Genomic DNA, 15,168 nt, shown 5'->3' with positions numbered 1-15,168 from the left:
TGCATTATTCATCAAATGTATGGATAGATTTAATGGTTATTTTATTCTGTGTGTTCACTAAGTAACAAGCTCCACATCTGCAGCCTAATTTGTGGAAATAAAAGTCACTTAGCATGAATAACAAACATAGCTCATAAAATGGTATCGTGCCAAGTGTAAAAACCCTGCAGGTTAGTTTTTAATTGCACTTCACACTTAAAGCAAAGGTCACTACAGTCTATTGGACATTAAACACTCAGGGCCAAAATGTCCAGTTACAACAGTGTTCAAGGTGCCATTGACTTTAATTGAATATTTCCATCCTGAATGCTAAAATATGACAATTTAAACGTGCTCTTTTATGGTTGGGGATTATTGCTTTTCCTGGTCTATCTTGTTTGTATTGCAGGCATTCTTACAGAGAGCAGGGTCACCGCTCCACAGATCTGGCCTGGTAATGTAACCAGCGTGTTCTCATGGGGATAGACAAGTCCAATGCCACGTTCTGGAACATTCTACATAAAGTTGGTGTAGGGGTGGGTTTACTGTGCACCAAACAAAAACATAAGAACCTGTCATATGTATTTGATTATTTGACATGATTCAGTTTAACTTAATTCATTACATTTCTCTACATTATCTCTCACACAAAATCATGTTACTTTTTTAACATTAATTAACCTCAGAAATAATAATACAAAAATAATAATAAAAAATAGATAAAAAACTGCCTTGGAATACATACAAAACCAACTCTGACACGGTTCTTTTTTAAGTATTACCAATTCTACCGTTGCACGCCTCACTCTTTATCATTTACCAAGTCACCACAGCAAAGGCCCTGGAGACTCTCTGTTTATTAAAATGCAACACAAGCTTTTAAATTGAATTACAAAAAATTGCTGTGTGAAGCAATCATTTGACATGGTGTAAAGCAATTACAAGTACAAGCAGCTGGTAAGAACAGCTAATGTGAAAAACGTGAAGAAGGGCAAAATCTGTGTTTACTCAGCGACATATCAAAGTATATAATAGTGGTTAGAGATGCAGTTTTAAGAAAAAAACATACCTATTGCTTGAGACGACTTTATTTTTGCCCTGTGTTAATTAAAAGTGCAGTTGAAATTTCCTGTGGCAGAAAAACAAAAGCCTACAGAGTCAACGCTAATGAGAGACAATGACGCGGCCATTCAGTTATGTGGAACTAATTTTACCTGACATCGTTTTCACAGGGCAAATAACCGCTGGCGAATCAGGGCTGCTGCTGACACGCTTGTGCACACTAAAGTTGTGGAGAGGGCATGTCCCGGCACACAATGAAAGACAATTCACACCGTTAATTACGTCACGTGCTATTGGGCTCTCTGTAAACGACGCCATGTTGGCTCGATGGAGTCATAATTCTGGTGGTCACGAGGCAGAAAAAAAGTTCAACAGTGGCAATCTTTGAGGTAATGAGACGTAACCAAGGATGGACGGGGACAAACCCATATGGATCATTTTGAGCTAATGTGTGCTGTTGTGATATTTCCCAATTTTAAAATACAGCCATGTTTTTAACCTATTTGCTCTTCTGTTTCCATTTTTACTCAAGAGTTTGTTCAAAAAGACAAAGCTGCACTAAAAACTCAATCTCAATCTATTGATCCATACTGATATTGGTGAAAATTGGTCGATATTTCTGATAATGTAATATATTTCCAAACCCTTGGTCACTGTCTATTATGTTATGATCAATTACAGCTTTTTCACACATGAACTGTAAAAAGAGCGTATTTAACTAAAAAGACAACACATCAAGATTAAACCAAGGAGCACCTACAAACTCATCATTAATAGCAGTTCAGATGCAAAACTGAGAAATGTTATTATCATCAGAAAGAATAGGATTATTGGCCAATATCCAGTTTACGATACTCATTCCTTCAAGAGTATTTACAGATTTTACTGAGTTCCGCACCTAATAAAATGGAAATATAACAGAATAACCCTGATCCACCCAAGTAAACCGGGCGTATGATGTCAGACTGCTTTTTGGCACAGCACTCAGGACTGAAACTGACACTAAACCTGGACCAAAGAGCCAGGACTAAATGAGCGTTTAAATCTTTCTAGCCCTGACAGGAGAGCTGCTCTGCACCCCAGCCTGCCTGCATGAAAGCCTCCAACCTTTCCTTTGAGCATAGTGAGGTACAGATCTTGGGAAAGGAGAAGTCAGGGGCCCATTTGTCAGGATATTTTGAAACAGAAATGTGGGCCTTTATACAACTTGTCACCCATTTACTCCATCCTCAGACCCAAACTAAAACAAAGAAAAGACTAAGACTAATCAGAGTATGCCAATAGGTGCGAGATGACTCATTAGGGCCATGAATGGTTATGTAAAATATGACTCAGGTGACAGTTCACACCTTAAAGTAGTTCACTGGACCAGACTAATAACTGATACTCCATATTGTTAAGAAATAGTGTGTGTTAAAACCTTTGTCCAGTTGACTTCTTTTGTTCTGGACCCATTCTGGGGATTACACATCTTTCCAACCTAGGACAAAACCGCAGATAAAATAATTCCCCGACCTGTACTACGGACAAAAGCAGGACTAAATAAAGACATTATCTGGGTGATTAAAAAAAACTAGCAACACCAACAAAATATTTAAGCACATACTAAAAGTGGCTAATTGCGAACATTGATAGTCAAAAGTTGTTTTTTCTCTTTACCCTGTGCTTTTTCCCATCAATTTACAGAAGTTTTTGCACAAACACGCTTTCTCTGACTTGCAAATTTTCAAGCCAATCCCCTCCATTAGACGACCTGGTCCGACTCTTTGTAAAGTAAGTACAACTGGACGCTTGGCTTGCCAGGCTATGCGTCACTATTTCATTTAACATGTACTTAAAATAATTGATTCAGGCATTTGCATGTATTAAATCAAAATCATATTATATTTATGAACTTGATGGCAACAGACCATACATACTTAATAACATTCAATAATTGATACACAATTTCATCAGTGAACAATTTCACAATGACATAAGGCATTTTGATGTATTGTTATTGGAAGTAGCACAGCAGTCTGGAGATGTTATATTATGTATGTTATATTTTATCATGCACCTAGTAAAGCAGTAACCAGAGCGAGTAGTGGCTTCTGTATTTTAATTTAATTATGTCCATACACAGCGTATAAATGTTTAATAGTGGTATTTATGTAAAGTGCCTTTACTGCCTTGGCTTTAATAACTGTTATGTACAAGAATCAGAGACCTGTCAATATGAATAATGTAGACCGCCGTTTTTACAGTGCTCAAGAAAAACATGCCCAGGAGTTTGAGGGAGTGATCCTATTCTATAAAAGAAAATAATAATAATCTGTGCAACCACATTTGAGAAACACAACAAGAAATCTCTCTGAACGTCTGAGGATTAGTATATATTTTTTAAACTGTGAAAGTCTTAAAAGCTCTTTTTTTCACATTACATCACAATTTATTATAATGTTTAAATCAAAATAAGTAATGTGCCATGTATTCTAGAAGTTTGATATGGACGCACCATCAGACGAGCTCAGGAAGCTTCTAACGCTGCCCTTTGAGAATTTGGATATAAAATGTCACGACATCATCATTTTAGCCTAATACAAATGAGCCAGAAAATGTGTCCCAACTGACCACATTTCTGAATTATGGTCAAAAACCTGTTTTAACCTTTGCACCAGCCATTTCTAATTAAGTCGTTGAACGTGGACATCGAGACAGACTTAATGAAATGGCCTCTAGGATATATTTCTGAAGATGTGGAAGGTCGCAGTCACCCTGAAGTTAAACCTAAGTCACGCAAGTTGAGCTGCACTTTAAGTAGCTGCAACTGGTGACCTGAAAATCCAAGTGTTTACCACAAAGCGATGAGTGGAACTGGAGTCTTCACTGTTACTATGCCGTCAAAACATAAAAGAAACACACGGGAAACATTGCATCAATTACTATACTCATTAAAAGCAGTTTGAGGGCCTTGAAGGTAGAAAAGTGCTATAAAAAAGTTGCTATTTACCATGAATCTTGAGTTGTAATACTTTTTTCTAATGTGCCATTTTAAACTATATTCATTATTGAATCAAACTATAGCAATGCCTGATACAAACCATAACTTTAACAGCTTTTTAGGTTTTAAACTAAAATGTACACTATGTTTGTCTCTGTTTGTGTTCTGTGGGATAATAAAAGCAAGTTTAAGTGTTATTCAATTTAGAAAAAAGTAGAAAGAATTAAAAACCGAAAAGATCAAACTAACAATAACTGATACCTTTTGATTATTCTTGGCTTTATATTGAATGGAATTATACCCTTGATTTTATTTAGGAATTATGGGAGAACAATTATTCATGTATAATAATCTAAGTGTTCTTGTCCTTCTACTCTTGTACTTAAAAAACTTTAGATTTGTGTGTTTTTGTTGCTTCTATGTGTGGCATATGCAAAATAAATAAGGTGTGTGCCAAAGTAGGATGAGTTATTACAGAGATGAAAGATAAAGTATTTGGACATCAGACAGCGGCCTCTGATGCTCCCTCGGATTCAGCCTGGTGAACTTGTCAGTGGTTGACTTCATTTATGTTTGGGATGTTGGAGTGCACTTGAGGATGGATTGATATTGTAGGGAGAAGTTATTTGTGCTGGCTTTTCGATCGTGCACATCAATGCAGCTACTTGTGGCCCCCTGAGAGACAGAGAAATGTAAATGCAGAGACACAGTCCTTTGACCAGAGTGAATAGAAGAGTAATCCTGCTGTGTGCCTGTGGTCAGAGGCCGCTGTAATACCCAAGTTATTTTGGCTTTGACTCTACAGCCAACACAGCGCGATACGTTTCAATAAGATATAGTTTATTGAGCAAGGATTTATATTAGCGCTGCTTGATGTTTTTTAACTGTACTCATAGTATATCATTAGCTTAACTGTATAAAGCAAATATGTGTAGCAATAACATAACAAGAAAACAAAAAGACATACCAGAAGGGAGTAGAGGTGGGGGATATAGCAAAACTGAAATAATATAAAAATTGTTGTTTTGGAGATATGCAAAATGATGACATTAAGTACATTTATACATGTACATTTAGAATTAAAACTATTTAAAGACAAAAAAGGTGTAATCTCCCGAAAAAGGGTATAAAACTCTATTTGTGTGCTTTGTGGTTAAGTTTATGGAACATTCATTTTCTCAACTTGAACCTCAACTAAAACATTTACAGGAACATGTTTGCACTTTCCTGATGCATTATTTAAGTATTGTCTGAATATCCTTTGGAGAATGATTCAGTTCAACACTCGATTGCTTCTTAACACTTCACAAATGCAAAATCATAACATTTTGTGGTCAGACCTACACTTTTGTGTTGGAACTACAGGTGACAAATATATTGTGAAATGGAGACCAATTATTCTTACGGTTAATCGATGTAGTTTAGAAGATGTCACGAAATGCCTGTAAGTATCAGATTTTTTATAAATTTGATCCAGATGAAGTACATACAATGACACGACCCTGGGCCTCCAATAGCTGCTTAGTCCCATCTCTTAATAGAAGACATGTTTTGTTGAAAATCTGAACATGGCATCAGAGTGTTTTACCAGATTGTTAAAGACAACCAGATGAAAAGCTTTGACACACTGAAAAACACCTTTGGCTTGGCGAAGCAAGACTTTTATAGATATCTACAAATAAGAAGTTATTACAAGCAATGATAATTATAACCCCCTGACTGAACTCTTTATCAAGGCATACAAATCAGAACTCTCAAGGGGAATAATAGCTAAAGGATATAAATGCATTAACAACCTGGACAACCAATCTACCAACTACATCAAAATCAAATGGGAAAAAGAGGGTCATTTTGATCTGACGGACGAGGAGTGGGAAAGTGTCTGTATTTCACAATGGAGAACCACAAGATCTCATATCTGGAGAGAGTTTGGTTGAAAGAATGTGACCCGTTTCTTTATAACACCTTATCAAAGTTCTCGTTACTCACAGGGAGGGGCTGAATGTTGGAGGAAGTGTGGTTGCCAGGAGGCACATCATTATCACATATTTTGGGACTGCCCTGTTGTACAGACTTATTGGACAGGAACCAATATTGCACTACAGACAATCTTTGACACTACGATCCCATCAGACTTTAGATCCATGTATTTGGGTCTCAGAACTCCTGCCATGGACATTGGGAATGGATATCTCTGGAGGATACTTTTGGCGGCCGGGAAAAAGGCCATCACAAAAAAATGGATGACACAGACTGCACCAACAATAAAGGACTGGACTGAACTTTGAAATGGACAAATTTTACATAAACTGGACGAAATGGGACTCACATTATGGATCAGGTGTGCTCTAACCTTGTAATTTATTTTCATTTGGATGCATTATTCTAAAAACGGTAATCTCAAACAATACAAACTTTGTATTTTCTCTGGCTCCGCCCACTCCGCACTTTCTTGTCTTTATTTTTATTCATTCTTTCTTTTTTTCTCCTTTCTCTTTTTTCATTTTTTACAATGTTATTGGACTGTACCCTTATTTACACACAAGTATTGATTGATCTGTGTTTATTCTTTCAATTTAAAAAAAAGAAAAAAAAAAGAAAAGAAAATCTGAACATGGCAAAAAGCTTTTATACCCTTCACAAATCTTTTGAAAGCAATATAAAAACACCTGTGTAAATCTACCTTCTCCAAAAAGCACAATCATTTATTGGTTTAGTTAAAGAAAAGTAAAGTAAAAGATCACAAGGACATAATGCTTTCAAAGCCGCAGTGGAAACAAACTGTGCATTTCACACTTGGTTCCTTTGTACCCGCAGTTCTTTTGTCAACCTTTACAATACGACAACAATGGTGGAAATGGGAAAAACGGTGTGAAGAAACCGCCTTACCGTACGTCCACTGCGTCCTCCATGACCGTCATGTCCGTCTTGCACTTGGCCGATGGGTTGATGGCGAGCTCAGCCGGGGGGATGACAAAGCTTTTACTCAGGGGCAGCCACATGCCCTCTCCCAACGTGTACGTGAATCTAGAGAGAAGAATTTAAAAAACAGTCAATTCGCAAGAAGATTCCAAGAAAGAAATGGCACTGAAGAATAAAAAGTCACATTGAAATGACCAGTATTATTTGTCTATTAATAAAATTCATCATTTTTGCTTAATTACTTTATTTCATCTTTGGAATGGTGAATATTCTTCAAAATGGCACCTCTAACAGGAAACTGAAACCCATGAAAAGTGTGACCACTGCCAAATTTGAATTTCTAAAGCGAATAGTGAAAAAAGTGTAGGTTTGAAATGAGAAGCAAATAAGCAGTTTTTGAAATGACCGTATTGAAAACGAGCCCCTTACATGCCATGAACAAAGCAGAAAGTATTTTCTTACACTGCCAAAAAACTCCGAAACACAGTTCGGGCGCTTGCTGATATTCAGGCTCTGTTTCCAACAAGGCTGCTGGGCAAAGTACAAAGCTGCTGAGTGAAACATTTATGCTGTAATGCAAGGCAGGCCAGATGGAGGGAGAAACTTTAGCTCCTGAACAGAATAGAAAGCTATACCTCTTATGGCAGCAGGGTTACAATGAACTCCAGAATCCAAGGGCTTTTTTAAACTTTGGTCTGTGGAAACATTTCTTGTCGGACGGTTTCTTTGGCCTTGTATTTAGCCTGTAAGATGATATCCATTTTCAGGCAAACCAAATCTATCAGCGCTCTTTCTCATTTTCTAGCGTGATGTTCTGAAAACATGATGATGATTTGAAAAGATGAATAGCCAAAGTGCATGAACTAAGGGTATTCATTGCTGTTTCTGACGACATGGACTGTTATAATACTTGTTGTTTATCCACATATGGAACAGCACATAATATGTTCGGCTCCGCGTGTGGAAATAGAATCAGTTTGTCTCCATGAGCAAACAAGGGCACGGAACTCTCAGTGACTTCTTAACAATGTGTTACAGTTAAAGTTACAGTCACTGATATCTAATATTACAAATCTATCTGTTGAAATTATAAAAACTGTTCAATATTAAAACAAGACAATATACAGGCAAAACTTGGTTGATTTTTGGTCCAGATACGGTTGCTGTGCCGTAGCGGTCTGGTTGCTGTGCTGTCACGAGGTCTACACCGTACTCGCGGGACCACAAGTTCACGGCGTTCACGTATAAGAGTTCATGTATATAGGAAGTACTAAACAAATCACTATTTCTTCAGTGTATGGAATTGTGTTAACTTCAGTTTGTTTTCTTCTTTTCTTCAAACTATGTGTAAGCGCAGACGTTTTATTCAGATGTGTCTTTTGTCGTCCATGGTCTCGTTTCATAGCACGGTGAAATGAGCTGAATTGCATAGCAGCTATAGCTCAGATCTGTACTGAATGAACACACAGACTACTGTACAAATACTGCCACGTTTTCTCCGTACATCTCATTTACAGGCAGAATGTACATGCTGAAAGTATAATCCAAGCTTTAGTCCACTAATCGATGAGCAGGGCATGACTTTAGAAATGTCACAACTTCTATGTAACAAGGTTTGGATGGATGGTACAGAAGGATTTGGTGATATTTCATTATGCTTTTTTAAATTAAGATTTTTAGACAGAGATATCTATTCTTAAAAAAACCAAGACCAGAGAGAGAATGACAGGCATAAATCAAAAGGCATTATACAAATCAATAAAAGCTAAAACACAAATGAACCCAAACAAAAGTCCCACTTCGCCCACAAATTCTGTCAAATTTGCCCATTTTCAAAATGAGTCGGAATGTGATTTATTGAATGTCCATGGTGATATTTAATTCTAAGCCTGATTTGTAACTCAACAATTTTAATGCAGATTTTTCAGTCGGATCTAGTTCATTGAAATACTAAATAAGATCTCGTTGGTGAATTTATTCCTACTTAATATGGCAACACAATGAAACAAGGCTCAAATATATATATAGGTCTCAAATTTGTGCCATTTTGGAATTACTATTATTTTTACATAATAGTATAACATATATAATTATAGATACGCTTTAATTATATATGAAAACTTGACATGGTAAAAAACTTGTAATCAGTTTTTTTCTTTGACTATTATAAAATATAGCTCAACATTGAAGAACTCCAACTCTATAATTTAAGCATACACAGCTTTCATATTGTATAGCAATTATAGACCATTCTTGCACTTGAAACCCTCCTCTGATTCCACACATCCTGCCCTGTACTACTCTATACTACTCTATACTCCTCTGATGCATGTGTCCCTTTTACCTGACACCTCATCAAGGTCTCGTCCCCCACCATGTCAAGCCAACGCGGCCAATTTCTCAAAGAAGAATGTTTTTAGCGCTTGAATGATTCTGAATAATGGCGTCAACTTGGCAGGAGGTTATTTATTTTACCTTTCCGCAATGTTATTCTTTTTGCATAACTCTTTTCACCGAGCAGAAGGACACCGTGTGCTAATGGACGCAATGCATACCAAATGAGACGCTGTGATAGGAAAGAGTCCAATACCATACCCTCCCCGGAGAGAAAAAGCAGTAATAAATCTGTAAACAGCAGATGTCTGAAACGAGAGCTTTAAAATTATTCTTCGAGATTTGTAAGTCTGATATCTTACACAAATACAATATGGATAAAATGCTTATGCTACACAGACGGCATGGATATTCACAAAGGAGGGTAATTAATGTTGGAAAATGATGTATTTATGCAGGTGTACTTAGGCATTAAATAAACGGAAAAATTAGTTGATAAAGCAGTTTTTTTTTCTAGTCCAATTTGCTGGCAATAACATGCTTAGTTAGCACAATAAAAAGTGTTTACTGAGTTAGAAAATGTATACAGTTAGTAGATGTTAATTGCTATAAAAGTGTATGACAAAATCTTCTACAACACATTTGGATTATATTATTATTCTCTTATAAGAAAAATTTAAACAAAATCAAAATAAGGGATTATATTATTTATTAGTATTGGTAAAATTCAAATGTTGAGTTCAACAGTTTATAGTGGCACTTAACATGAGGAAAAACATTTGAGTTTGAAGTCTATTCAAAAAAATTATAATAATACATTTGGTAATTCTCATGACAGATTGGAAATGTGTGTTATTAGGCACTTTGGTGGTGTGCTTAATGGAGATTTTGTTCAGTTTATACATTCAAAAACCTGAATTTTAATTGAACAGTAATATACATGTATGATACTTTTTTTTTTTTATCATATTGTGAAATCTACACGTTTTTTTTGTTAAATAAAAGGCACACTTTGGTATTTGTTACTGTCACTTCTTCATAGCCATTTCTAATAACTCGACTCTAATGAGAACATGTACCGTACTGAATTGTTGCTACTCCCTGAGATTCAGCGTGACGTATTTGGTCGAGAGAAGGACAAATTAGCGGGCACTTAACGAGCCCCGCGCTGTAATGGACAACAGGGGACCGTTGTGTTAGTGTATGACTTATTTGGTTCAGCCCAAAGAGAAAGTGGAGGTGGAAAACAGTAAGAGATCCCCGGAGACGGCAGTTGTTGGGAGGAAAAACATGTCGGCGGTCCTCAGAGATGTTACACTACAGCTAAAGCTGCGTCTGAGAGCTAACGCCGAGCATTTATCTCCTTGCACCCTGGAGGATCTCGTATACGTCCTCCCGTTTGGTTCATTATAATCTCCCTGTGATTCTAATTGACTCGTTTGCTTCTGTGTTAATGGTAATATCCGCTAAAGTAAACAACACGCCTTCCCGGAGTTTAGGCTGCTTCTCAAAAACGGTTGCCGGGGGAAAGTGGAGTTACTGATGTTGTTAAATTGCATTATGGCTGCGGCTCTATTACCATATTGTCCGGACTATAAGTTGCATCTTTTTTCATACTTTTGGCCGGGGTGCGACTTATAATTATATTTATACTTATATACTTATACTCCGGAACAACTTATATGTGATTTTATTTGCTATTTTTCACACTTGCAACCGCATTTCATACTCCAGTGCAACTTATATATGTTTTTTTCTTCTCTATTATGCATTTTTTGGCTGGTGCGACTTGCGTTTGAGTCCTCAGGTTTAATGTCTCTACTGAAAGCAGAGTTGGGATTTGTGTTAGAACTCCATCTACTGGTAGCTGTGGGAATTATCACGGGTAACTAAGCAAAAGCTAGTTTGCCCCAACATGCTAATTATAAACATGCAGTTGCAGAATGAGAGGTATGTTTTTGATGAGGAAAAAAGTTAATTTAGAATAATATGTGTTCTTTAATAGGTGAGACATTACACAAAATTGACTCTTAAGAGCTTTTAACAATGTTATAAGTGATTTTATTAAATTATGAACTTACTCAGAGTTGTATTGTTAGTGAGTTGTGCATGTTTGAATAATCCTGTATTTTGCTTTTGAAGAAAAAAAAAAATAATCAATTTGCCCCTCTCCCCTATATCCACCCACGGGTCAGAACTTACTTACAATTCTATGACATTTTTGACTCTGTGTCATACACATAAGTGAGTTCAAAAGTGCAGCAGAGCCATTTTTCAAAATGTGAAATGTCACTATGAAGAGACAGGGCCAACAGCAGAGAATAAGTACTGCAATTTTGAACAGGAAGTCAGTATTGGTTATGCTCACTATATCGCTTTACAACAAACAAAATGTATAAATATGATCCACATATACCTCGCTTATTATATAGTCTTCTTTTAAAAATATAGTGTAGCCTGCATATTTTTTTATTTTTTGTACCCTGCATGTTCAATACCAATACTCGGACGTGACTATTTTGCCATTGACACATTAAATTGGTTCAACACTGCACAATTCTCTTAATGCAGCCGTGTCCAAGTACCGAGGTAAAAGTACACTCGACTGTGACAGGATCAGATCGTGACTGATATAATGGCGCCGTGTTTTTTTAAATTATCATTTCAAATTCAAAAGAAACTCGTAGAAGTGGAGTTTTAAGTACCCTAACTCAAACATTGACATTGGGACGCTCGGTGGGTGGCACTGCTCAGAATAAGACACATCCTAACAATGAGTCCAGAGTATCTGCGGGATCCTGACGTTAGCTCCTGCCTGCTGTCTGTCTGAAACAACACAACTGCACTGGATGTGAGGCCTTTTGATCAGAAAACTTCACACTTTCATATGAAAAACATAAATTGGACGTGTGCTAGAGATGTCCCTGCCGCATACCAATTAAATACAATAACATATATCGATGCATTGTTAATGTTTCATTCCTAACAGCAGCAATATCTCATCATTTCAGCTTTTCTCTGCTGAGCCACCACATCAGCTGCCCCAAAGTTTATATTTTTATGTATTTATCTTGTCATTTTTTTAGGAAGGGGTTACTTTTAGCCACTATTTTCAAAGCTTACAATGATGTCTAGGGGCAAAAGTACACAAATGTTGACGACTAAAGGTAATAGAATAGATACATTGTCTCAACCCCTCTATCTCAACTGTACGGTTTACAGTTTACCTTGGTTACCCATCCATCTAAGTTAGTGTGGCGTACACTTTTTGGGTGCTGACTAAGAAAAAAATCAAAAAAATCTGGATAGTCAAGTGGTTTGGAGGAAAAGATGAAGACAGACAAGCAAACAGCAGGTACAGAAAACACAGAATTATTCGCAAGAGTGGAAATATACGCAACAGTTACATTCTTGTACAGTTTTAGACAAACCTGAGGAGGTATTGTAAGTTAAGCAGAATGTTTCCAAAGTCTTTTTAGGACCTCTTTTCATTTAACGTAACACTTCTTGTGATTATATGGTCTGATATTCTCCAGCTTACGACTTCAACTGATATTTACTTCGTGTGTCTAAAATGTACCTCTTAAAAACAATCATTTACAGGAGGAAACATGTCTAATTCTGAGTGTAACTTCTCATTATAACTACAATAATCTATGTGATATTCTTCTGACAAAACCCTTGTTATCCTGTACCAGAACTACACTCACACTAACTTAAATTGAGCAGCAGCAGCAGGCAAACAGAGGAAGGTTTGGTGGAGTCGTTCTTACCTGAAAATGCGATCAGAGGGCTGCTCTCCCATCACAAGATCAAACCCGCGCTGGAAGATGGTGTAAGGCCAGGGACTGCATGAAAAAGCATAGATCAGAGGAAGAGCAGAGAATAAAACTGTGTGTTCAAACAAAGCAGGAAAAGTGTTAAATCTTTCAGTGGCGCCAGCCTCCCAATCACACCTCAGAATTACAAGGCATTTTTTCGCTATTGAACTCCAAAAATCTGCTCCACCTTCCACCAAGTAAAGTTAGGGACGCAAATGTGACAGTGAATAATGGCAGAGGAAGTTTATATGTAGAGCACAAGTCGTACACAAGGCAATTCAAAGTGCTTCACACAACAGGGAAAAATACATTAAATCACAAGGACATAATGTGATAAACGATCTGCATACAGGCACATTTTATTCGATGCAATATATTTAAAACCACATTCAGTGTTTGAAATAAACTCTTTAGCATTTCATGTAAGAAAAAAAATATAATAATTGTACAAATGTAATTAGGTTTCAGAAATGCATCTCAATCAAGTGGGAACTATATTTGATTAGACTGAGGGAGAATCTCACAATTACTTTCTTAATATACATAATACAATCATTTATATTTAAGCAAAATTATTCAAAGAAGCATGGAGTGGTGGGAGACATGAATGATGATGAATGAAGATGAATGATAGTATTAGAGTCAGGATACTTGAGGCCGATCACTGATTATTTGAAATTTTGATCTGCCGATACCGATCACATTAACATTGTGTCTAAAACCTTTTTCTTTTTTTTCTAATAATGAAAAAATAATTTTGTTGTATTAGATATACATGGTTTATTAGAAAAAGGGCTTTGATAATACGAAGTTAAACCAAATCTATCTAGTTTTCTAAGCAATTTTAGCCACTAATGTTGCTCATTATTGAACCGCGTGGGTTGAGTGAATACTTTGGCCAGTCATGTCCGCGTCATGCAGCGGTGCGCATTTGGCGGCGTGGATATAGGAGCAAGCTTTCATCTTCTGAGCAGTTTGGACAGTTTGAGGAAAGAAAACGACTTATGTTTCTGCCACTTTCGAAAGAAACTTTGACAAAACCATTAAATGCTTTGCATTTTCCCTTTACATACGCGCATTTGAGCTGTACAGCTTCAAAAAGTACATTTTCAGCAAAATAAGACAAAACAGTTTTTACAGGCCAATGGCTCTTGTTACATTTAAGGCATGCATGAAATTATTGCTTTTTAATGAGTAAATCATCAGTCTGTGCGTACCTGTGGATGCAATGAGAAACAATCCAAGAAACAAGCCAAATTTTGGCTCAGTCTGAGCGCGTCAGGCCATTCTGCAGATCACTGATCATGTGATTTTTGCCGTGATCGGCCTGATCATGATAGGTTACGGATCGATCGGAGCACCTCTAGATAATATGACAGTATCACAGAGATATGCAAACGGAACTAGTGTAAACTCCCAAACAAGTATACGAGTATAAAGTGATATTACTCGACATTTGTGTTTGATTTTATGTTTATTTCATGTTTTGTGTGATTCTTAACCTCAACTAAAATATTTATTTGCACATTTGAACACTTTCCTAATGCATTCTTAAAATATTGTCTCTATTGTTATCAAGATCATGTATTGCTCACCCCAGAGTGTTGGCACACAAACACACTAAACATTTTATTTGTAGGGATGTAAATTTGGTCACAATACAATGTGTTGATTGACAGGATTCACAACAGAATCTTTGGGGATATTTTTATTTTAAACAGTATGCTGATACTGTACAAAAATGTACTTTATGAAAACTCTTGACTGGCCTTTCAGGATGAAAGCTAATTGTACCACTTTCATGTGTGCGGACTTTATAGACCAGTTTTAACGATGTGATCCATCATGATATTTATGTTTATACGGATAAATTGATGTATAATCCCTGGATATAGCAACATTACCACGAAAGATACATCTAAGGATTATACCCGATATATCGATGTATATCAGTGCACTGTTAAAAAACTTTTAATTTGTCCTATTCAAATTCATTGCATTTTAAACAAACATGACTGCAACACAAATATGTTGCCTTGTCCTTTCTCACATGTGTGGGAAATGGCA

General features: G+C 36.6%; 1 protein-coding gene across 3 annotated transcripts in view; it reads right to left on the bottom strand.

The window, feature by feature from the left end:
• astn1 (astrotactin 1) overlaps nucleotides 1-15,168 on the bottom strand; it is a 371,670-nt gene that overhangs the window by 240,640 nt on the left and 115,862 nt on the right. For all 3 annotated transcript variants that reach the window (XM_072440945.1, XM_072440947.1, XM_072440948.1), the window contains 2 exons: nucleotides 13,054-13,128; nucleotides 6,914-7,051 (listed from right to left, as the gene is read on the bottom strand). In XM_072440945.1, the coding sequence (XP_072297046.1) occupies nucleotides 6,914-7,051; nucleotides 13,054-13,128 (213 nt within the window). The remainder of the gene's footprint in view (nucleotides 1-6,913; nucleotides 7,052-13,053; nucleotides 13,129-15,168) is intronic.

Source organism: Eucyclogobius newberryi, unplaced genomic scaffold, assembly GCF_026437365.1.
Source record: "Eucyclogobius newberryi isolate DKJ021-1_F unplaced genomic scaffold, fEucNew1.0.hap1 SCAF_12, whole genome shotgun sequence".
NCBI lineage: Eukaryota > Metazoa > Chordata > Actinopteri > Gobiiformes > Gobiidae > Eucyclogobius > Eucyclogobius newberryi.
This window is presented reverse-complemented; position numbering and strand designations above follow the sequence as displayed.